General features: G+C 35.3%; 1 protein-coding gene across 3 annotated transcripts in view; it reads right to left on the bottom strand.

Annotated features, from left to right (window-relative positions):
- Window positions 1-25,193, bottom strand: part of SCYL2 (SCY1 like pseudokinase 2) — a 35,837-nt gene that overhangs the window by 5,801 nt on the left and 4,843 nt on the right. For 2 of the 3 annotated variants that reach the window (XM_085047137.1, XM_085047144.1), the window contains exons 3-17: window positions 19,803-19,960; window positions 15,966-16,110; window positions 15,164-15,313; window positions 14,532-14,753; window positions 13,549-13,665; window positions 12,075-12,200; window positions 10,850-11,026; window positions 7,144-7,266; window positions 5,776-5,889; window positions 5,164-5,296; window positions 3,247-3,365; window positions 2,539-2,639; window positions 1,920-1,986; window positions 1,709-1,795; window positions 458-577 (exon numbers count right to left, since the gene is read on the bottom strand). In XM_085047137.1, the coding sequence (XP_084903263.1) occupies window positions 458-577; window positions 1,709-1,795; window positions 1,920-1,986; window positions 2,539-2,639; window positions 3,247-3,365; window positions 5,164-5,296; window positions 5,776-5,889; window positions 7,144-7,266; window positions 10,850-11,026; window positions 12,075-12,200; window positions 13,549-13,665; window positions 14,532-14,753; window positions 15,164-15,313; window positions 15,966-16,110; window positions 19,803-19,960 (1,959 nt within the window). The remainder of the gene's footprint in view (window positions 1-457; window positions 578-1,708; window positions 1,796-1,919; window positions 1,987-2,538; window positions 2,640-3,246; window positions 3,366-5,163; window positions 5,297-5,775; window positions 5,890-7,143; window positions 7,267-10,849; window positions 11,027-12,074; window positions 12,201-13,548; window positions 13,666-14,531; window positions 14,754-15,163; window positions 15,314-15,965; window positions 16,111-19,802; window positions 19,961-25,193) is intronic. The other variant, XM_085047151.1, reaches the window with a different exon arrangement.

The raw sequence follows: 25,193 nt of genomic DNA, 5'->3' as shown, positions 1-25,193 counted from the left end.
GTAATAATACACAAGAGAAATTAGATTATTTTTGCTCTTTGCTACTTAGAACTGATTGTTATGCAGCTTTAATTTGATATCTAAAACTATACACAAAGTACTATTGTGACTATTTGCATAAATGCCCCATTCCTATCTACAAATCCTTAATATATTTACTTAATAAACTCTTCAGAGAAAAACCTTTCTTTATATGTCCTTTTTCCTAACCTAGAACAATGACTTTCTGATAATAATGATAACCTTGGAAACACTAGCAATTGAAGAAGTGGGTAATATTGCTAACGATGCAAATGGAAGGCAGATGAAAATTTAATTTAGCTTTTCTCAGCTGTGCTGTTATATCAGCAGAGAAAACGAAAGGGACTCACAGGAGGACAAAATGCTAAATGCATACAGCCCTTGAAAAAGCATCAGAGATCCAAGGGAAACAGTGCAGCAGTTTGCTCTATCTCACCTGCTTCACTGGAGGTGTCACTGTAGTTGCTTGGGGCTTAAGAGGTTGCTGGCTTTTCAGTTTCTGTGCCTGTTCTTGTTCTTTAGCTAGCTTTTGCTTCTCTTCCAGTGTAAGTGAGGCCTTCAAAAGGGAAAGTATTGATAGTAAGTAGCACAAAATGGTTATTTTTACATTCGTATTCTTATTTCATAATAGCACTGTCATCTCAATATTATGTGGTAAATAATACAATTATTTACACAAAAGAGAAAGCAAATAAATGCAAATCTCTTGTAATATTTATCATATTGCTAGAAAGTACTTAAAGCAAATACAATATTAAAAGCAGCATAATAAGAAATTCGGGCAGATCTCAAATAAAAGAGATACATCAACAAAATCACTTTAGTTTTGTTTCTTTAATATTGGGCATAAGAAAAAGTGTTCTTCACAGGTTTTGTTCTTATATGGTTAGTAACTTGAGATAGAAATGCACTTGACCATGAAGTTGAAAAGGAAATTTAATTTTAAAACTGCTCAATAGTCTTTTGAGGATTTCAACTCTGCTTTTGTTAATAATGAAGGATAAAATAATTAAGTCATTCCCCCTCAGTCTAAAATTAGTGAGAGAATTCAGATAACTAGAAATAGAAAGGATACAATATACAGATTCTGGGGAGCCATTTCCATAATTATTAGTATGAAAATAATTTTACAATAGTTAAAGCTTATGTTTACTGTATTACTGCTTAAATTCTATGCTATGCTATGTCTTTCCTTTGCTTCTTGTATTTAATCCCATATTGACTGTTTTCACTTAACTTTGAAAGGCACAGTAAAAGTTAGTCTCTGCTACTACTTTAAATTCTATATATTTTATCTTCATTTTTCTTGTCATTTTGCCATAAGGATCTCTATGTTGCTTTTCCTACCTAAATCCAGCGGTGAAGTTTAAGTTTAATTTAGGAGTGAAGTTTAAGTTTAATAATTAAGGAGAAAGAAAATGACCACAAATTTATAATCCTAACTGCTGCCTACTTTGAACAAAGCTATTTTCAAGGATAGGCTTACATGGAAATTCAACTATATGATCTGAACATTTTTCATGGACCTTCTCATGTGGTTATGTGTGGTGGTGTGCTGTATAAAAGCAGTTAGTTTTTCTGCTAAAGCTTTAAATATGGTACATATTTACACACTCTTTCTGCAACCCTGTCAGCCTTGTATTAGACAGATGGACAAAAACAAATTACAAAATAAAGTAAAGCACACCTTTCTCTGTATTGATGACATCTCATTCTCTTTACTATCAGATCCACTAGTTAGAAGGTCAGTTCCATTATTAAATACTTTGTCAATCTGTTTAAGTTCAAAGAAAAAAAACCTTCATTATTTGAAATACTGTAATTTAAGACTACATAAATATCAACTAAGTAATTTAAAATTTCAGTGTTCTATGTGTAAGTTGCATATTGCTGCTTACCTGACTGCTTGTACCACTAGATCTTGCCTCTTCAGACCCACTCATTTGGTTGGCTATGTCCAAAGATCTACACAGTGCAGAGTACATTACAAAAAAACAACTTTGTAATCACATTCACGACACTAATCTAAAAATGCAGATTATTCTTCTGCATTTAAATAATACCAAAAAATTGTATTAAGAGAGCACCACCACTTTTGTATTATGCCTTCAGAAGACTGACAAATGTTCCTATGAGAAATAGGAAAGGTCTCCTAATCATTTCCCATGGTCTTAATTTCTCCCTGTGAGCAGCGTGACCCAGAATTCAGATATCCCAAGTTATTTTGTCTCAGAAATCTCACCTCATATCAGACTCCATAATACAGCTCCAAATTCTTTAAAATATCACAGTCTTCTAAAAGGCTGCAGTGTTTCTGTTTCTCTGGTATGGTTATTTCTCAGCAACTACAGGAAAGCAACTTAACACATAGAAGCAAATCTTCTGACAACTGTGCTTACTTGAGGTAATTCTCAACTACTGAACTTAGAATTACCTACTTTTTTAATTGCTATGGCTAAATTTTTCTAACATTTGCCAAAAAATTACTACTTCTCCAATACAAACATTTACACTTACTTCTGTTGCTCTTGCATGACATGAAGTTGCTCAAGTTTTGTTTTATGCTCTGCTTCCAGTCTATTGAGCATATCTTTTATAACACAAATAAATGAATTGAACTGGAAAAGAAATATATAAGAAGTTTGGATTTTGCAGTGATGGAATTCAGACAGGTGTAACTTAACAGGTAATACCTCATAAACCTACAGTACATAATGGCAAACTTCAGAGTTTAAAATAATTTATAATCTACCTTCATTGTCATACATTAGATACCAAACTACAAGCAGAGTGCTTAATGAAACAGGACAAAATACAGGTCACTTAAAAAAAACTGAAATGGGGCAATGCAGACAAAAAAACCCCCACATATGAATACCATCAGATTCATTTTCAGACAAACCAATCGACCTACTATTCCCTTTCCCTGTATTTCATAGCAATATAGCATTTTATTTGAACACCTACTACGTTAGTAGCTAACTGCTTTTGCAGGATATTTGAAAGGTGACAGTATAATTGACATTTTACACCAGATCAGTTACATACACTGAAAAATAACAAGCTTCAAACACAGAGACAGTAAAACTGGGAAGGGTTGTGGTACTGTTTGTTTTTACAAGACACAGACATGCAGTAACGTATGATTTTTTTTTTAAGACAACAGTTTAAATTTATTCTCTGATAACTGTCAGGTAAAAGCATGCAAAACAGTCATGTTCCTACCTGATTGAGATTAAGATTGTTCTCAATACTAAGAGGAATCAGATGGGGCAACACTTTTCCTGCAAGCTGTTCTTTGGTGATTCCCAACTTCTTGTGAGTAAATGTACATTTGTAAATACCTAACGTACAACATCAAAACAGCAAAAACTGTTAAGTTGAGTAAACAATGTGAACAAACTTAAAGCAGCGCACTCATGTATGTATTGATCATCTGAACAATCACAGTGTTTGTGTGCAAGCAGGGACAAACATGACCAAGAGAATCATAAAGGCCACACACTGACCCACAACAGCAAGAGGCTTTGCTACAACTTAGAACAAGAGGATGTCCAAAGTCACACTTTGCAGTTATGAAACCTGGTATTACTCAATGTATTGTTCTGGCCAATTATCTGAGAATATGCATCTTGGAATAGATCATGTCCAAGTGAGTTACCACAAACTGACAGACTGCCACTTGAGAAATCAAGCTGCATTAACTAAGGATGTGTTCTCTCTTGGCACACTGCAAGTAGCTAGGATTAACTATCATTCTGCTCTGTGATGGTATTTTATAAACACTGTTACCTACAAGGTTGGGGCTGTGTTACACATAGGATCAGAACTCAGGTGTAATCTCTGTATTTTAAAATCACTGAAGAAAGAATCCTGACAGGCACAAGAGACCCAGTGCTAAGCCCAAAAGTTCTGTAGTGTTTCTGACAGGAAGAGTCCCCTGCTTAAACAGTCCAGCTCTGGGGCCAAACACTGAACATATCAGCATAAAAGACACAGCAGCTTTCCCCACTTTCTGTGGCAGTAGAACAGAGCTGTCACCAAGACAAAGATGATGAAGAATGGTATTATGATTCTGGAAGAAAGGAGAGCCTGAGTATAAAAATCTCATTTCAGCCCATCATTTCCAAAATAGGATTCACTTACTCACTGTACCTGAGCAGAATTCAAGATTAACACAACTAAAGCAAAAAAGTGTCCCTTATTCTTAGATAGCAAATATAAGTCAAAGCTGCAAGGATTAAGGGAAACAGGCAGCTTTAAACCAGTACAGGTAAGATGCCTTTTTGCTGCTTTTGAGCAAATAAAAATAATGCTGCCATCACATATTAGTACAGTGTTTAAAGAGGGTTACTGGCAGTACAGCCCAGCTGTTACAAATGGTCTACACCACTTTGCAGTCAGTAAGAGGAATGGTCACTGTCTTCCAGACTTGGCAAAGAGGTCACACCTCTTTCTTGGAAGTGGCTCTGGTCATCTGGACTCCTTAAGCCCATTCAAATTGTTAAAATCACACACCCTGAGATAGGCAAGCACCAAGTGGCAGTAGGAAAGCTCAAGTGGGAGTCAGGTCTCCCCTTCCAGAAGCACCAAGCCATTAGGTTTTGTTAGTCATTTTGTGAGACCTCACCCAGACTGTGTTCCATTTCTGTGCACAGGCACCACTGTGTGCTTAAATGTCCAACAAAATGAGTCTAACAAAACCTGCAGTAAAGAACAGCAGATTTGGAGACAATAATTTCTAGCATCTGCCATGCAAGAATGGTAGAAGAAGGAAACAGTAACATCTCAAAAGCTCCAGCCAAGTGCTCAGCATCTGAAAGATGGCAATTCACATATTCCTCTGAAGAAAACAGCCTCTCTGACTGTGTGGAGCATCCAGTCCATGTAAGTGTAACAGCCCAAGAACTGCAGTGAGTACTCAGAATCGCACTGGGCCCTGAAGACTAAAATCTGTATGTACTAGTGTTCAGATGTCATACATAAGAAAACTGAACAGGGACATACTTAAGAACCAGAAACAGGAAGTTTTTAAATAGTCATTTTAGGGATACACTATGTAAACATGTTCAGTGATAACACAGAAAGCTCTCAGACTTACAATGTCAAAGCACAAAAGAGAAAGTTGGAAGTATTAGTTACCTAAAATTCCCATGAGCACTGCAGGTTCCTTTGATGGAATTTGTTGTAGAAAAGGTAAAATATCATCAAGCACAAACCATTTATCCAAGTACTCCAAAATCTTGCCCAAGCACACTAGTGAGTTTACCCGGACCTGTGAAGTGTTATAAGAATTAAACAATCACTTTATTTATAGAAAAAAACCAAAAAACAAAAAAAGAAACAAAAAACCCACCAAAAACAAAAACTAAAAATCTTTACAAAACTTGTAAGAAAACCTGTATATATGAAAAATTCAAGACAAGGTAAAAAAATGCTTTCCCATCATGAAAGAAAAACACTTGTTTTTACGCTCACAAAACTTTGGCTTTTATGCATGACAAACACTGTCAATGTATGTTACTATGGAACCCACTTCAATAATTTTTACAGTATTAACACAGTAAGTTGTTAACTTTAAAAATTGTTAAAAAAGTAAATGGTGCTTTTGCATTTGTAAAAAGTGAAAAACATCAGTAAGAAATCAGAACACATTGATGGGCTTTTCTTTAAAGACACAACATGGGAAACCCAAAGTAATTAGAGGTAACAACATTTTCTGAAGACTAGAAATAACATCACTATGATACTCACAGCAAGAGAAGAAGTTTGCAAACATGCATTTTTAATTCTTGGAATTAATGAATTTTTCATTGATGGGTAATCTATTAAATTGGCAAACGTGGGAATTATGTTTAGGCAAAGCTCCTACAAAAAAAAGGTTCCACATAAGTTTAAAAAGAATTATGTATATTTATTACAAAATTAGTACTAACATAACTCAATATCAAAGTTAGTTTGAAATGTCTTCTTAAGCTTTCCTTTTAAGGAAATATGTTCAACTAAGCTGACCTTAATCTATCAGACTCACTTAAAAACAGGTAGAATAATAAAGCATCATGGTATGTATACAGAACCTTTGAAAATGGATTTTAAAAAAAGAGCATCCATACATTCGTAATGAAGTACTTGAATGGCAAGAATATATTGTATTTTCATGAGACACCCTTATATAAAACCCAGCTTTGACTACATCAAACTACCAATCTCCTACATAAATCAAGAAAATTTGAATGAGTGCTATCAATAATAGTGCACTACAATGATAGACTGAAAGATAAAATACCATGTCAAGATTAACAATACTTTAGCAACAGAAAAAATAAACACACAATTTCAGCCCAATCTCAAAAATTAGAGACAGCAATACTAAGTATATGATGCAAGTAAACACCTTAGTAACCAAAGTACTGATGCAGAAAAAAAACTCATGCCAGGTACTTAGAAGCAAAAACCTCTCTCCCCAATATTACAAAGGTTTTGCAAAGGCAGAAGTCACATCTGATTATCCAAAACTGTCTTTGAGAAATACTCAATTTCTTTATCTCCCACTCCTGAATATTTCTGGGTAACTGGAAGTTAATTCCAGTTGAACGATTAAAAAAATCCCCAGAAGAACCTTAGAAAGGCGGAGAAAACGTGAGGAGAAAAGAATAAAATATGGATACATAAAAATGTCACCAGAAGGTATATTAATGTGATTCTACAGCACATCAGGTCTCCCAAGGTAACTGTCAGCACAGATGTTCCCACCAGCAGGAGCTCAGAAAAAGCCACCTCTCACTGACTGGGAAGAGCATGCATGCCTGCATAGTTTCTGCTGCACAGGCAGTGAAATATAAATGCATATCCTACTTTCTGCTATGGTGGCTAGTAAGAATGTAGAATAAGAGCATTAGAACAACAGTTGAGTGGTGACCCTCCTGGGAAAAAAGGGAACTAAATTTTGCTTTACCAGAAAGAGATGTTTTTTAATAAAGAATTAATCTCTTTCAACATTCAGGCATACTATACAGCTTTTTTTTTTTTTTCAAGTAAACAAACACACGGATATACAAAAAGTTGGCACATCAGCTGAAAGAGTGAAAAAAGAGTTTTAAATAAAGGCTGCAACTACTTTACCTGGATCTGAATTGAAGGTGCTTCCAAGGCTCTATAAACCATTGGTAGAACACTGTTCTTTATTTCATCTGGTGGGGTTTTGGTTAGAAGCAAATCCATTTTTTGCAGGAAGATTAACAATATCTATTAAAAGAAGGACAATTCAGAAGCCAAAAGTTTTAACTGCAAAGCATGTATTTTCAATTTAAAGCGTGGTGTATCATATAAAAAAAATTTCAGAAGTTTTCTTATAACTCAGTAAATGTGATCACTTACCATGTTGCTTGCCTGAAGGCATGGAAGACAAAAAACACTTTGACATGTTATTGCATTTTAAAAAGAGCAAATACAAATCAAACAAAATATGCATGTTTTAGACTGACCCTTCTCAAATAACAAATCATAATGACTCAGTAAGCAGTTCTTGTTCCTATTTACAAGAGCTTGTAAATAATTCTTGTTTCTATTTATGGTCTCTTGTTAAAATACATCCACAGAAAATCTTTATAAATGCATCACTGCTAAAAAATCTAAACTTTTGAAAAACTACCCCTAAAATTCTGTCCTCAAAGCACTTGATCACAACTCCACATATACAAGTTGTATTCCATGTGCCTAAAATCGAAATAGGGATGTAATGAAAAGAATATTACAGCCACTAGATGGACAGAAAATGCATTTATTCTATTTAACATGGAAATTTTGAATTATAGAATAAAAAATCTCAAACAAAAAGACCTCACATCAATTAACCTAAAAAATAACACTAGAATAGCACATATGCCATCTAACAGTTAAACACTACTCTAAGTCACACAGCCAGATCAGTCTCAAATACAGAGCACTATTTAACTTGTAAGATTCATAGCTCAGCTCAGACAGCTGCTAGAGTGGACACTGAGTACCCGCTGATACCAAGATTGCTTTTAGAAAATAGGTTAAACTAGATGGATAAATCATGATGAAAAGTAGCACATCAATAACAAAAGTCCAAGTATTTAGTAGGAAGACTTAAATTTTTGTCTAAAAATACATGGCAATCAGTGCTTGTATGTCAAATAAAAAGAATCAAAGTGTAGAAATAGAAATGTACCAAGACCACTCTAAAATTTTTGCCCTTTTATTTGCTTTCCTTTACAGAGAAGAAAAATAGATTTTTATACTGTAGCTAATATGTGTTTTCTTATTGGATATATGTAATTTCCCAAACTGAACACGTGCACACAAAATCATTCATTCATTCATTCTGTCAACACTGATTGTGGTGCAAAATCCCTGTATTTGGGACAATCAGGGTGAGATGGATGAGATCAGTTTTAAAGCTAGATTTTATAGTTTTCTTCAATATAGAATCTTTGTTTGCCCTGAACTCGATGTTTTGAAATCTACAAATGCTCTTAACACCCATTCTTCTCTAACAACCCCATAATATTGTGGCATTACAGTTTCTATATTGATTAAATCTATAGCTTTGGAGAAATATTGTTTGATTGTTTTTGCAAATTTGAAATGGACGTGAATGAAAACTGTTACTGAACAACTAGAAAATCTCTAAAGTAACCAAGTACTATCTAGCAATTTAGATTCAGATTTCACAGAAGCAGTTCAGCTCTTTACAGTGGCTGTCAATGCTTTTTAACTAAGATAAAGCCAATCATTTCTGATCTCTCTCTTTTTACCTGCGTGTAACTACAATGCAGTTCACACTGTTCCAAAGAACACCTTTTCTTTTAAGCTTCTAGGATCATATTTGATACTTTTAATCTACTTAGATAAAAACAAAGAATGGTACAGTCACAGATTCACACACATAATCTATTATGCAATTAGCAGTTGCACTCTAAGTAGTAATGCTTCCCTCATTAATGCAGAGCCCAGTACCTGCCAGGGTACACTTCGGTGTAGTGAATTAAAAAATGAATTTACCACACATCCTATGCTAACTCTCTGTGGAATCCTGTAGATACAAATTAAGGGCTTGTCTGGGAGGCTCTGTGAGAGTAAGCTAAGATGTTAACTTACAGCACATGTTACTCCCCACTAACCCCAAGAGTAAGTTTAACTAAATATTCCACTTTCATATTATGAATTTGCTCACAAAAAGACATTGTGAACACTAGCTAGCAATTTCCCTATGATACACTCATTTCCTAATTCAAATATGCTACAAAAGTCAAGCAACAGGCCCCTCAAACAAATGTGTAACATCTTGAAAGAGTGCCTGAAAGAAACACTGGTATGTTCCCTGTCTGCCCCTCTCCAGGAGTTACATACACACAGAAACTACACACTTCTGCCTTGTACAAAGATAGTGAGACCTGCAATTCTATCCTCTGGCTCTCCAAACCTTTGTATTTTTTTCCCAGAATTTCTGATATATTAACTTTGAAAACATGACCTAGATTACTTGAACTTTGCCATACTAAAAAGACCACAGAAATAATAGTTGAATAAACCATGTAGCACTTTGCATTAGAAATAATCAGCGTAAGAATTTAATAGTGTCTAGACAGTCACAGAAAAACTTTGCAAAACCCTGTCTTTATGAGCTGAACCCAAGTTTGTATTTTGCTTCCCTCATTTCTGAAGACACAAACCAGCTTTTGTGCCCATTATGCTGCAGATGTAGTAACTCTGCAACAAACTTTTTGTGGCGAGGATTGTGTCACATATCTAATGTTAAAGGCAGCAAAACACGGTGTTACCTTTTAGGATGACACAGCACAAATGAGGTGTTCACTGGCTTTAGGTTGGTTAAACATTTACTTTTTTCAAGACAGAAAAGCTAACATCAAGCTTCAGTGTACCAAGTATAAACAGCATTAAGTAATTCAAATTTCCTGAGGTATTCTCAGTTATACTGTTGTGCCCTTCCACCCCTTCCTCAGTATGACAGTTCTCTGGTCCAGTTTTCTGAAACCCAGAAATAAAAGGTCTGCTTGCTCATTCCTATGTCTATCTTGCCCTTCAAGTTCTCTGCAGAGAAATAATGGCATACAGGAGTGAGCTAGAATAAATGCATACCTGTCTCTCATCTGTGATGGCATAATGCCTCACTTTGTGACAGATTTCTCAGGAACCATCATGCATGGAGTGATGATAAAAGGATGTAAATTTTGCTCTTTTACATTAATGATTATGTCTTACCACTTTTATACATTTAAACAGCATATTTTACTTACACATAATATTTGTCAAATAAAATTAAACAAATTTCACAAATTTTTGCGCAATCCTCAAATAAATACTACTCTTATTATCATTAATAACTAGTTCTTAGAAAAGAGCGTCAAAATTACAGTTTTTCCATCCCATTATCCAAATGTCAGCAATCTGGATACAAAAAAAGAAAAAACCAAACCAAAAAACCACAGGTAAAATATATGCAAACATTGTACTGTACAACCCTGCTCAGATTGGCCAGGTAAGTGTTCAAATCAACCAAAATCAAGTGGTAAATTAAATGTTTCCTTTTTTGCAAATCTCATCTCATCTATAAATGCAAATATACTCTCAGAGAACCCATCTAAACCAGCAGAGGTAGAGGCTTTGTGAATTTCCTGGAAAAATCTATTTTGTATGAATCAAGACTGACTGCCTGGACAACTACAGAGCAGGTTGAGCAATGTGTGTGAAGCTGGAAAAGGGAAATAGAACAATTAGTCATTTTCTCAGAGAAAAAAAAACAGGAAAGAGAAAAATTGTAGTATGAATGATATTAACATACCTGGATTGGTTCTTGCTGCTTGAAAACAGGACCAAGATCAGGCAGAATGAGCTTGATATATTCTTCTTTGGTGCATTCCTCAGCAATTAAGAGCACGTTGGGCAAGACAAAGGGTACCATATCAGGATTCACAAATTCAGAAGTCAAACAAGGCAAAATTCGCTGAATTATAACACGCTAAAAGAAAAAAAAACCCAAGTATGAATCATGTACTGCACTGCAGTAAGTTACCACTGTGCCAGTTCAGCAGCTTTTGTATTAGCCTGATATTTACAAAAAAGCAGACAAATAATTTTCAGTTTTCATCTCTTATTTGCCCAGTACACTATAGCTAATTTACACCGTGCTACTTTGCTTACTTTTATGTGTTTGCACTCAAAACATTAATGAAGACTTTAACAACTGTGAAGATCAACAAAAAGCAATTAACTGTACAGAAAATAAGAGTTTCAGCCACACACGAGTTACAAAAATCTTACTCTATATGCTTTCTTTAAAAAGACCCTAACAAGACCCTTAAAAAGATCCTAGAAGCCCCCAAAACAATTTTTTTTTTCCTCCAGCCCATCATTCCATGAACAAACATGTAATCCTACTATATCTCCCTGTAAACTCCAGGTATGTTCCCTAAATAAAGAGTTCTGCTGATGAAATAGATATTTAAACTGCGGATGTCTACTGTAGAATTAGGAATCCTTAAAAGCTTTTGAAGTCAGTAAACAGAAATATATGGTTCAAGGGCACAGCCACTTCCCTCATAAAATATACTTTCAAGACAGAAAAAAAAAAGTAAAAGAATGACCTAAAGGTGATTAGGTCAACCAGTGGCTGTCTAAAATTAGGTGAAATACATGCCATCTATTTTGCACTGTGTAGTGCAAAACAGGATTAAAAATAAAGAAATTTAATGCACAGGTTGAGAAGCTCAGTTCTTATACTATGTATTAAACTAATACTATTTTTCTATCACATAGGCATTATGGCTTGCATAAATTAAGGTATACCACAAAAGGAAAAGGAGCCAGTCTAGACATAATGTTTAACACTACACAGGAGAAATATGTAGTGACAGGCATTTGCCTTTGAGATTTCTGAGCACTGCCAGCACAAGAAAGCACTTAGTCTACTGAGGGAAGGAAGCTCCACATCATTCAACATTCCAGAACTGCCTTGCCACAAAAACACTTGAAGCAATCTTATAGGGAGAAACATCATTCACACATACCTTAGGTAGTTTTGGCAGAACTTTTGGTAGTCCTTTAAAAAACTGTGATTTCTGCAGGTTATCCCTTTGAAATAATGAATCAAAATACTGAAGAGTCATTGCTCCTACATCATCAAAGAATGGTATCTAAAAGTAAGATTAAAAGGTTGTGATCTGGAGTGAGACAACACTGACACTGCCACAATAATTCCAAAATATAATAATCTATTTACCTTTTCAATGCACTACAGTAAACCTTTACAATGACATGTCTGCAACTAACACATAGAAAATTAATTTTTAACATACCAAGTAGTATTAGTACTCAGATACGAGTTTATTATTAAGACAGAATTCTCCGAGCATTTTTCAAAAACTCACGCATGTTATCTGTATCCAAGTTAAAACATTCTTTCTTATACAATAAGCTGCCTACAAAAGCATTGTAATGAATAAAAACTTTGATTAAAAATTCTCCCAGGAATAATCCTGCTATTTAATATTACAACAAAGGATTACCTACTAAGTCATCCAGGTATGGCTACAACCCCTGGAAACTCCAGGAAACCCCAGAAGCTCTATTATCTCTACCCTGCAATTCAGTGTGCAGTGCAGTGCAGATGTGGAAAAAGAGACTTAACATCTTTACAAAACCATACTGCTTAATGCAACCACTTATAGATTTGGTTGTTGTGGTCCTTCACACAATTGAGTTGATACCTGAGAAATATTTGCCAATTCCCTTATTTCCCATCTTTCAGTATATAAGTGGACAAAACCATTACCTGCTCCCACCTCCTTCTTCACTCACTATTTCTTCCAACAGTTAAAACACTGATATTTATCTCTGCATATCATGTTTTTACACCACAGCAAAATAATATAATTCTTTAGTAAAGCAAATCTACAACCAGGAACCTGAAAGGCTACCAGATAGGAGAAAATGGGGCGTAAGACAAGGGAAGAACCATGCTTCAAGTTCCACTTTCAGACAGGAAAATGGAGCAACAGTTTGCCAAATTAAAACTCTCGGTATCCTACTTGCAATTAAATTTTGCTTTGTTATGGCAAATAATTTCTGAATACACCTTATTCTTCTGCATATTGAAGAGTACATCAAAAACATTAAGCCAAAAGTTAGTCCTTACATTTACTGCCCTTCATAATTTTCCCCCTCTCAAATCCTTCCAATATAATTTTACAGACTGAGTTGTATAAAAGCATAGCATAGAAAAGCATCCAACTCTATGAAAAGGAATAAAACAGTGTTGCATTGAATATTTTTTCTAAATCCTGTCTCAGTACCCACTTTTTCCGTTTAAATAAATGTCAGCATAAGGGCAACTTTTGGCATCAACTCACATTACTTCCAAATGGTTAAAAAATATTTAACATTTCAACTAAAATGCTTAACAGAAAACACTTTACAATAGCTCTACAAACCAAGCACTAATTTCTCTCTTTCCTAGGGCTACTGTACTTTCCATGGACTGACCTTAGTCATTTGATCTGCGTCTGGTCTGACTGCCGGAGCTACATTCAGGAGCAGCTTTACATGTTCCCGCACCTCCTCGGGAATATTCTGAAGATTACTGGAGTTTAAACGGCTCAGCTGTGTAAGGAATTCAAGCACATACACCATGAAGTCAGAAAATCCTGCATGTAACTATTGCCAATATACAACAGGCCTATACTTGGTTCTTTTGATGGTTTCTCTATTCATGCTTTTGATGTTCCTCCCTTCTTCCCTTTTATAATCCTTCTGTTTCTGATTCTTCACAGTCTTCTCTGTTTCCCAACAGAATCCCTGTTTTAGGTCCCATCTCTCTTTTTTCAGCTTCCCACTGTAGTTCATGTTACCAGAGAACACAAACATGACATTTTTAAACAGGCAAATGTCATCTGAGTTGCTGTCTACACACATTAAAACACAGTTCATACAACTATGGCAATGGGCAGCCAAAGAAGTTACAACAAAGGAAATCTGTGTCAGCTGATCCAATTAACTGTGACAGTGTCTTCTGTTAACATTCACAGTCCACAAAGAATGTGAAATAGTGATAGCTAAGTGCATACCAACATCCATGTCTACTGATCGAACCACTCCAAACCCAAACCCAGCCCTCTTCTATAGTCCTACATAGGTAATTCACTGCCATGTGCTTCATACTGTTCACCCCAACAGGTAAGCATTATTTCACAAGACCAGCATTTAACAGGTTTACAGAGAAACTAGGTGAAAAATGCAATTCGTAGTTGATAAAGTTGGTACATGTAACCTCCTCTAGACATATTTTTATTTCCCATCTTTTGCTACGATTTTTTTTCTTGTTATCAAAACAGTATGCAAGACTAAGATACCATTATCAGACAGTTTATGTTGGAGCACTGATTGTATTCTCAATATTTAAATCTATTTTAACAATAATAACTTCGCAAATATGAAAATCAACAAATAGTCACAAATAGAACAAATACCTGATCCAGCTGTCTACTAAAGCTTTTAAAAATATCTTGCTTGTTGACTTCAAAAATTGGTTTCCCTTTATTAAACACTGCGTACATAACAGCTCCCAAAGAGTACATATCACTGGCTGTCTCACAGCTCACAGAGAGAATATATTCTGGTGCCAGATACTCAGGATTTGGAAGACACAACGATGGCAAGTTTGGATCCCATTCCTTACAAGGGAACTTTGGCTACAAGAGAAGTATGAGAAGTAAAACAAAGTACATTTATCAAGGATTTTTAAAGACCGTTTTTCAATAAGAAACTCAAACAGCAAAAAATAATTAAGCCACTCAAATTCTATTATGAATCAAAGAGAAACGGAGCAAGGCAAAACTGTTAAGAATCTCTGTCTGTAGCTCAGAGTGATTAGCTGATGCAGTTATGTCTGAATATTAGAGCTGGGAAGTGTAATTTAAAATCAAAGCACTGCTGTAACGGGGAAACATGAGCTATGATGGAAATTCATTTAGGAGGCAGCAACTAATACAGATGTGAATATTAAATAAGTGATTCTATACTGGAATGCAAGATCATGAAACTGATTTCAGACAAAGATCTGAATTTGAAATTGAGTGATGCTAAATATAAAGATTATTACCTCCTGTTCAGATGGATTTGTTGATTGGATACAAAAATCAAAGCCCATAATTTTCCACGCTCCACTCTTATTCAAAATTATATTTTCAGGAGTAATATTTCCATGGACCATTTTGACACTGCTATGCAAAAATGACAAACCTTCAGAAACCTGTTAATAAAAGATCATTATTTCAGGTTAAATATTTCCCCAAATACCCTATAAGACATTCACAAAAATTCTATTCTCACAGTTAAATTCCTAAATTAAACAAGAAACAAATTTTCATCACTATATTAGCATATGCCTTAAAAATTAAGTATGAAGGAAATGAAACACAGATGGGTAATCAGCAGGTGAGATTATTAATGTCAATTAATTATCACAGCATAAGTGTGGTGGTGCCTTCCCCTCTCCCCCCAGGCCACAATATCACCTCAGAAGAACAAAAATGCTTTACAAAGTTGATCAACATAATCACCAAACTAAACCTGGGAGCTACTGGTTCTCCACAGAAGGTAAAGAAAAGATTCACATATGGGAGAGAGACAGCTGTAGCATAGACATTTACATGGAAAATAAAATTTATTTGAATTTTCTATTTTACATGTCAGAAGGAGCAAAAAAAAGTAGCAACTTAAGAGTCTCCTGTGTTTATCCTCTCTTACACTTAGAGTGATCAGGGAACTATTATCTCTTACCTCAAAATCATTTGATTTACTATAGGCAGACAAAACTTTGGCAGTTTACAGACTTTATAAAAAAACCCCCAAACATTAATACTAAAAGCACAAGAAAATTATAAAGACAACCTGTATCATACCTGAAGCAAACCATATTTTGTCTCCACATCATAAAGTTTGTATTCTTTAATGTCTGATGGCAAAGGAGAAGGTAGGTTGTCCCAGCTGCCAAGAACATTAGCTAAACTTGCACAGACTGGTTCTGTACAAAATGCCAAGCAATCCCTGTATAGGAAATGCATTAAAAAATTTCTTGTACATAAATGTAATATATCTCTTGACTGCAAATAAAGAACCATACAAATATTATATTACACATTGCCAAAGCACTTGGTGTGACCAAAAGCTATGTTGTATTTCACGTTTTGAATTCTTATAGTATTATACTAAAGAGAAACACGTAAATGTCTGGAGTTTAAAAAAAATACTAGAATTAAGTTATTTTACTCTCTAACATTCACATAAATCACCAATGATTCACACAATACTTCATAAAATTTTTTTAAAAAACAATGCTTTTCTTGTCCTGATCCAGGAAAAATTGATCAAATAATTCTTACTACTATTAAAATTTGTAAAATCAGACCTCTACCTATGCCTAAAATCAACATGTCCCTGACTGAAGCAATACTTAATGTGGTTAGAGAATGATGGGAAACTAAATTAATATAAGGGAAAACCTGAATATTCTTTTACTTTGCCAACTGATAGAGAAGGAGAGCTGCAAACACAAACACACTTGTTATGTGAACTGCAGTTTACATGAGAAGTGACTGTTTTCTAAATCATTTTATTGATTTTTACTTCATGAAAAACTAATGGTCTTGTTACGCATTTATGTCAATTGTGCTTGAAAAGCACAGATGAAGCAAACTTCCACACATAAAATGGACTGGTTGTAACACTTTGCTTCAAAATTTAAAATTTCAAAATTGGGCCCGAAACCAATATATGTCTCAATTTCACAAACTTCATGCAACACAGAGAGAGTGATTCCTTGCATCCACATTCTTCATACTGGTGTGCACAGCAGTGGAGGCACTGGCCAGCCATTGCAACTCACTCCTTTATTGTTTTAAAGTTTTTTTTTGAGAAAGCATTACATGGATGGTAGCACACATACCTGCTTTACAGATGATTAATTCATGAGAACGCTAAATACTGCATCAGTATGAACACAGAAAACAGAAACTGAGTAACAGTAATGAAGATACATTTTTGAATATAGAGTTGTAGGCAAGAAGACAGAGCCTACAACTAACTAATTAACTAACTTTGTTAATTCCATAAAAATATCAGAAGACACCAATGTCTCAGCATGAATCTACCACCTACTTTTTAAGAATTTCAATAATTAACAAGCTTGACCTTTGAAGCAGAATAAGGCCACTGAAACCTCTTACATGCAAACCTCTTACTGTTCATCTAGATTTTAGTTTTCTCTACTGCCTCTCTAAAGGAAAAACATCTGAAAAGTAAAATACATTGAATCCTAAGTGTCAGTTAACCTGACACAACTGCTTGGTTTCCTCCCTACCATTTTGTTAATGACATACCTTTCACATTTCTATTAATATGACATGGGCTATAAAACTTGTTTCTGTTATAATCACAGGGGGAAATCGGAACACAGAAAGACAAAGTCCTTTTTTTTCACTCTAACATCAGCTTTACCACAGAGCTTATCCATTTAGCTATGGTTAAGGCACAGATGCTAGAAAATGCCTAAGGAACAGTTATTCAGTAGTTTTCATAACATAAACTCTCTAATTACTGTTGCTTTGAGGGAATAAAAAGATAGCCGTTTATTTTTTACTTTAGCAGCTAATTAACAAAGGGCCCAAACCACATTATCAGAAGGATGTGGTAAATCTAATTAAAGCAGCAGAATATTGCAGAAGCTGATGTCTGCCATACAGTGCAGCTGCTTTAACAGTTCCCTAAATAATATCAAAATCAAATTCAAGAGTAATAAAATAAAAAGAAAACACTTTAATAATAAAAGTGATGGCCAAAAATGCAAATGCATTTTACAGGGAAACAATGTAACAAATTCAATGTCTAGTAAATTATCAGGGACAATTCACACTACTACTATTTTTAGTGGGTAGCAATAATATTATGAGTTAACTTTCAATTTGGTTTTTTTATCCTTTTCTTCAATAACAAGTAAAATATAAATGAATACTGCTTTCCAGTGTTGTTGACGGAATTCATGACCATTTGTAAATAAACATATTCATATTTAATCTTTCAAACAAATATGGAGTTACTCATTATCCAAATGCATGTAAAGAGGTATACATCACTATATTTTTATATATATTAAGCGTAACTATGTTGGATATCAATAATTTGTAGTACAGACATTTTATTAATAAAAAACTATCTATACACTAGGGTCAGAAAGGTATGACCTTTCTATCTTTTAGCTCTCCAGGTATACCAAGTATCCATTTGTCTCAAAGCAGGAATAACAGGTGACCTGCAAGCAGCTTATCACAACAGCATGTTACTTTGGCAAAACACAAAAAATAGAAAAAAAAAAAAGGAAAAAAGACCAGGTACAGTCCAGGCAGAAGCCCACAACAGATTTCTCCAAGTACAAGCACACCAAAAACTCACAAACAAGAACTCTGAGGTAACTAGACTTATTTTGACTCAAAAGGCTTAATGCTTCACAAGCACACCACCAAAGCTTTCTTGAAACTCCAAGGTATGAATCTTAGCCTTTTCTTCTGAAGGGCAATGTTCAGGGGAAAAGTTGCTGACCCAACTGGAAAACTGTGATAATTTTAGGAAGAAGCCAGAAGTATTCTCTGGGATTCACTTGCATACAGTCTAACTTGAGATGACCCTAAGCCATTTAGCATGTAGTAATTTATTTACTGCTGTAGAGTACTGAGAGCTGTCTTCAACTACCTCCATTATCTCCTTTAGGCCTTTGTAGGGCACATCCTGAATTACAGGTGAAATGACAGCTTTGAACCCCTGCTAATGTGAATGAGTTTAGTACTGGAGGAAAGAGATATGAATATGCAAGTGCAATTTAATCTAATAAATCTGTCCCAAAGCAGGCATTGCAAAGATGAAGAAGCATTCCTACAGTATTCTTGGCTCCTAGAAACCACTTGGAAAATTCAAGATAACAGACAGAAAGGAAGGACATTGTATAATGAATCTTTCTTAGGCTACTCTTTAGGATCACAGAACGGTTGGGGTTAGAAAGCACTTCTGGAAATCATCTAGTCCAACCCCCTCCTATTTTGTGAAACCCTAAAACCTTCATGATCTTCCTTGGTAGTATCTGGATCAGCATCCTATTTTAACAAGAAAACTTGATTTTCTTTGTTAGATTTGAGTGTGCTGTTATCACTATGGCTGAACAATAAATCTGTAAGACTAACCAGTTCCTGTGCCTGGTGACCAACCTTTAATAAATGAAATAAGCACTAGAAAAACATGCTGAATTTTGTCTCCCTTGATTAGCAACTGAGGACCTTTCCACCACATTCGTAGTTACAACACTTACAATTCAGCAAAACGCCCTAATCATAAAATGCATCTCATATATGGAACAAATGTATAAATAACTTTTTGAAAGAACACAATATATGACTTCTTTAAACGCAAAATAAATTAAACCACCAAATTTTCATGCTGCAAGGGTCATGTGTAGCCTTACAGCTGCAACTGCACTAAGATCAAGCAATTGATTATTAATTAGATTCACACCAGAACTGCATTCTGTGTGAATGAGGGGGGTAATATGGGGGTGGGGTGAATACCATTCTCATATGAATAAATACAGTAAACTTGAATCTTATCCAATGTACATGTTGAATGTTCCAGATAGTTTAAATCCAATACCAAAACAATGATTAAAAATATCTGTTCTCAATTCTACTATAGCTTACCTGGATTCTTCTAATGGATGTTGAACAGTAAGCAATCGAGGGTGTCGAAGCCTAGTTAGCTGTTGAACACCTCGTTTTAAAGAATCAATAATCTGATCTTTTTCAAATTTTTGGTACTTGTCTATCAGCTTCTTATCAAAGACAAAAACAGCCACTTCCTGCAAATAAGCAACAGAATTCACTCCATATATAACACAGCTAGAGCCCAAGCCTATACACAATTATTTACAAATGTATTTTTTGAATCAACAGTATAATCCCACCAATACAATAAACACACAAAGAGACTAGCTTATTGTCCTCACTTAGTCCTAGTCATGGGACAGGTTAGTGTATATAAACTCTGAAATATATGTTTTAAGAGTTAAGGTACTAATGCTCCTTTATCTTGTAAATAGCAATGCATAAACTATAACCCCTACCCACACAGTGACAGATCCACAGTCAGAAATCAGCTTGATTTCAAGCAGGTGAAAGCATTTATATCAACTACAAACAGTTAAAATATTCTGAGTGTATCTGCAGTCATTGTGCATTATATATATATTTATCAAGTGGTGCTTTATTAAACCAGACCCTGTCTCAGTGTTCTGCTCCAAACCAGTACAATCTGACAAAACAGTCACAGTAATTTATTAATCTGATCAGACCATTCACATGATAAAACTAAGAATTTTGTAATGCTTAAAGATGTCCAAAAAAAAAAAGTCACAAAAATGTTAAAAACAGAGAAAGCTTCTCCAACTTCTGCAACTGGACCAGGAGAAAATTAAGAAATTTATATAAAATTCTAAAATTACAGAAGCTGATGTCAAATAAAAAATTAGATTACATCACCATCTTGGAAGTCATTAATGTGAAATGTATCAACTAATGAAAAAAGGAATTAAAAGGAATTGTCATGAAACAGACTTTTATATGCTCCTACAACAGCATTATGAATAATAATAAAGGTTAGAAACCAGCAGAAAATATGAAAATAGTTTTCAGTCCCAAGAGGAACTCTCTGCTCTTTTACTGCACATTTTATAACCATTACTCTAATTGAAATCTCACAGGAACTGATACATTATTAATTAAAACATCCCTACCAACTTCTAGAAGTAGGCTACCAAAGACGAAATTCGGCCCAATAGACAAAAAAAAATTGGGTTTTAGCTATTTTCATTAAGCTGTTAGCAGGTGAATGTTCATAACTAACCCAGTTAAGTACACTTTTCCTGCTTCTACCCATACTGGCTCCCTACTCCAGCTCTTCAATGGGATGGATCAAACATTAACACAAGGCAGAGAAGAACAATGACAGGGGATGGAAGACATACACTGAGCAGAACCTGACCAACAACAACATTTCAAACTAAAACAGCACTCCTCCAAAAACTTCTGTTTGATGACAAGTGAGAAGAATCAGAAAGTGAATATTTAAATCAGCCATAGTTTGAATATTTTATGATGGCTCTAAATAAGTTCTATTGGTGCTTATTGCAATCCTGCATGGTTTGCTTACACTCATCATTCCCCGCAACTGGCAGAAGAGAACACAATTTGTGCTCCAGATCCGTAACCAGCTGACTCAAGACCAATAGGTTCCTCTTGACCTTTTGTAGTGTTGCTGTTGGGACTTTGTCAACATCCACCTGGAGAAACCAGTAGTGGGTAATAACCAGTGGGCTGCACCAGACTGGGAAGTTTCCTCATTATGCTCCTGACCCAGACCCCAGGGAGGCAACACACCTCCCTATGGATTGGGTCTGGTCAGCATATCAGACCCTCCATTCCTCTAAAAATGGAGACACCAACAACTACTAAACTTCTTTTCTTCTTAATTGAGGAGGTTGTTGTGTGGGAGGCTGCCCTGCCCTAGGCAACTCCTCCATCCTGGAAGAACCTCCAACCACATTCTCTTTTCCCTGCTCCTCAGATTTCAGGGCCTCACACCTCTTGTGTAAGGGTTATGATGTAGTTTGGGAGGGAATTTGCCTGCCACACTGAGCAGAAATCCATTTCCACTCCGCTCCATCTCTAAGGTCCTCTCCTTCTGCCTGGTGGTGAGATGGCAAGAGATCCACTGCTTCTCATGCTGTGGAGGGCAGGTCCATTTGCCTAAGGTATGGCAGGGTGTGCCTCCATCAGCCAACCTCTTTCTCAGAGTCCCTAATACTTTCATCTTTCTACTTTGTCTCAGCCTCACCACTAGGCTGAGCAGATGGTGGATGTGATGGCACCTCACACAGCGGTTCTCCCTGCTGCCCTCCCAGAGTAGTGCAAGACTTTTTGCTTTTCTTCTTCCTATTTTCTGCCCCACTGACAGGGAAGTGAGTGAGGAGCTGTGTAGGTGCTGGCCAGGGTCAGCCTGCCACATCCTCCCAGACTATTGGCAATCCTGAACTTTTTATGAAGCACACACCAGTTTGAAACACACGTTGACAGTTTAAAATATGTGTCCTTATTTACCCACGTAGACATCTTATAAACAAAAGAGAATGCAAAAATCCTGCTCCTATCTTAGCCAATGCAACTCTTAAAATAAAAAAAGGGGAAAGAGGAAAAAGGAGAGAAAAATAATTTTTTCCTACCAGAAAAAGGCAACCTGACAACCAAGCCATATCACATTTTCTCTCCTGACCTTAAGAGGAAGGCAAGCATTCAAAAACACACTGCGTTTGTGTGACAATAAAGATGCAAACATAACCAGAGATTATTTCTAAAGTAAAGACTATAAAAGCTGTGGAAATGTAATGATAATGGAATGACAACAACTCTTCCTATTTATTTCACTGGATACAAAGAAAGTATGTTGACAAAACCTATAAAACATTCAAGCACTATAATTGTGAATACTACACAAACTGAAATCCTAACATTTTAAATAGGGTCAAGAAGTAATGACAGAGACTAAGCACAGAAAAAATAAGAAAAAAACCCCAAACTCCACAATAAAATAAATAAATACAGTTCACCATTTATCCTGTGAACTGAATTGATATAGTGCTCTCATGGTAAAAACTTAAATGTGATCATGTAAAAAACTAAATTATGAACATAAAATCAAAGGAAATTTAAAGGTAGCAGTCAAAATGCTTGGTTTTACAAATGCTGTTTGTTTTCCCTTTCTTTTTGTCCTCTATTTTACCCATGGGCACTCATATAGTTTTAACATGAAAAATCAAATGCAACTCAATATGCAAACATGATATTTTACCATGGCCTCCCACTGATATAGGTAAAATAGTCACTGAAGTAAAATACTGGAAAGCACTCCAGTATTACTCTGGTCTTTTGCCAGAAAAAGATTTTTCTCCCCATTTTGGGGGTTTTATTTTTTGTAAGCTTGACATTATTTTTTCATAACCTCACTTTCCCATCAGTTTCTTTCAGTCATAAGGTATACAATACAACTATTATTCCGGTTTTAAAAATTTATCAGCCTTCACAGTTTTAATAAAGGCAGCTTTAAATTCAAAGTTACTATATGCACAGCCAGAGCAACAGGAAGTTGACTTACCTACCTACAATAATACATTTAGTACTATCACAATAAAAGTTAAACACAACTGCAGTAGTTTTGAAATGCAAACCATTACCTTCTGAATTCTGCTAGCTTTTCAGCTGAGCTGGCAAGTACTTTGTGACATTACCCTATCCATTTCTGACTGCACTTTCTAAGCAGAAGGACAAATGCCATATTATGCCAGAAAAAGTATAAGTGCATAAAGCCTAGGTTAATAAATCCAAGATGAGCTGAAATACATACTGTAAAATTATACACCTATATATAACCAGAGTGACTCATAAATCTTTCCAAAAAACAGCAGCAAATCAGCTATGAAATAGCACCAGAGAAACATATGCACACAGGTAAGTAATTTCCTCACATTCTCTTAGGCTGTTACTCAGTCACCTACTAAGCAAGCAAGAAAAGACAAAGTACCTGAAAAAATAAAAAAATAAACATTCAGAAATCCCAGAAAAACAGCAAGGCAGGAACCAGGCAGAACTCAGAAAAAAAGAATAAAAACATAGGTTTCTACTGTCCCCAGAGATGGAATATTTGTAACTGTCCACTGACTTAAACCAGGAACAAAAATCACCCTGAAAACAAAGATTTCTGATGGTATCTACTGTTGTAACTTTAAAACCTCTGAATTTAGCTATTTTATCTGACTACAATGACTTGTGCTACAATCACTACTACTTGTGCTGTGGTAAAGTGACAACAACATGGGGATACTAAGCCCTAATATCCTGCTTGTCTGATTGCAATACACACTTACTGCAAAAAAGGTAAATGCTTGTAGCTTCAAGTTAGATAAACACACTGGTAGTAGAGCAAATATGTGCAACACTTCACAAAAGTGACTGCTACCACCTGGAAAATGACAGCCAGCCCAGAACACATTCAAAAGGTACACAGGAAAGGAATAAAAAAATAATGTTGAAGAACGGATATATTGCAATACAACACACCATAAACTGTATTGCTGCACAGTTTGTTTGGCAATGGCCAAGTGAATGTTGACATGATGTTACCTAACTGGTAATATTAATGATGAATGGTAACTGCATGTCAAAACACCAGCCATCTAAAATTCCATGCACTACAATTGCTACTGTATTTTTAATGACTAATGATGGCATGCAACTGCACAGATGTTAGTCAGGCATTACAGAGATATTACAAGATCACATGGGGCACCTGAACTAAAACTCTATAAAATAATTGGTCAGCACACCCACTAAAAGCTTGAAAAACATGATCATCAGAAGCCTAGTGACATATACTCAGTTAACTACACAGGGAAAGAAACTTGCTACAACTCTCCAGACGTTAAAGATACACCTGCTACAGGTCAAATGCTTACTGGGCATATAGATTGTATAAAACCTATCAAAACTGCCATACTTTTATTGTTATCACTTCTTTGTATAGTTGAGTAAGACCAACTGGTATATTGGGTAAATTCAGTAAATAATGGATGCATAGAGCTCTGCAGGAGCTGAACAGATGCTTGGAAATATGGCAAAAGTACCTGATTAAACACTATTCAGACTGTCACACAGAATCAGATCACACATTCTTTGCAGATTATTTATTCTGCTTATCATATTTCTTATCTATTTGCTACAGTTTCTTTTTCTATTATCTGACAGATTGTATATACGTTTTCCAGAGTTATTCCTTTGTGTCCTTTTGGTGCATCTGCAGCAAGCTGATGCATTGTCTAAGTGACTTTACATCACTTTAGCATTGTTTAACTAAAGACCATAATTTATGAACACTTTTATTTGCACTTTGAAAATTGCATTTCCTCTCTGAATTTGAAAAGAGACTTTTCAAATTTCTTCAAATTTTTATAACAAAATAATTTTCTATAATAACAATTCTTACAC

The sequence above is a fragment of the Lichenostomus cassidix genome, chromosome 1Aa (genome assembly GCF_008360975.1).
Source record: "Lichenostomus cassidix isolate B80296 chromosome 1Aa, HeHo_3.0, whole genome shotgun sequence".
Classification (NCBI taxonomy): Eukaryota; Metazoa; Chordata; class Aves; order Passeriformes; family Meliphagidae; genus Lichenostomus; species Lichenostomus cassidix.
The sequence above is the reverse complement of the archived record's forward strand: the minus strand, read 5'-3'. Positions and strand labels throughout refer to the sequence as shown.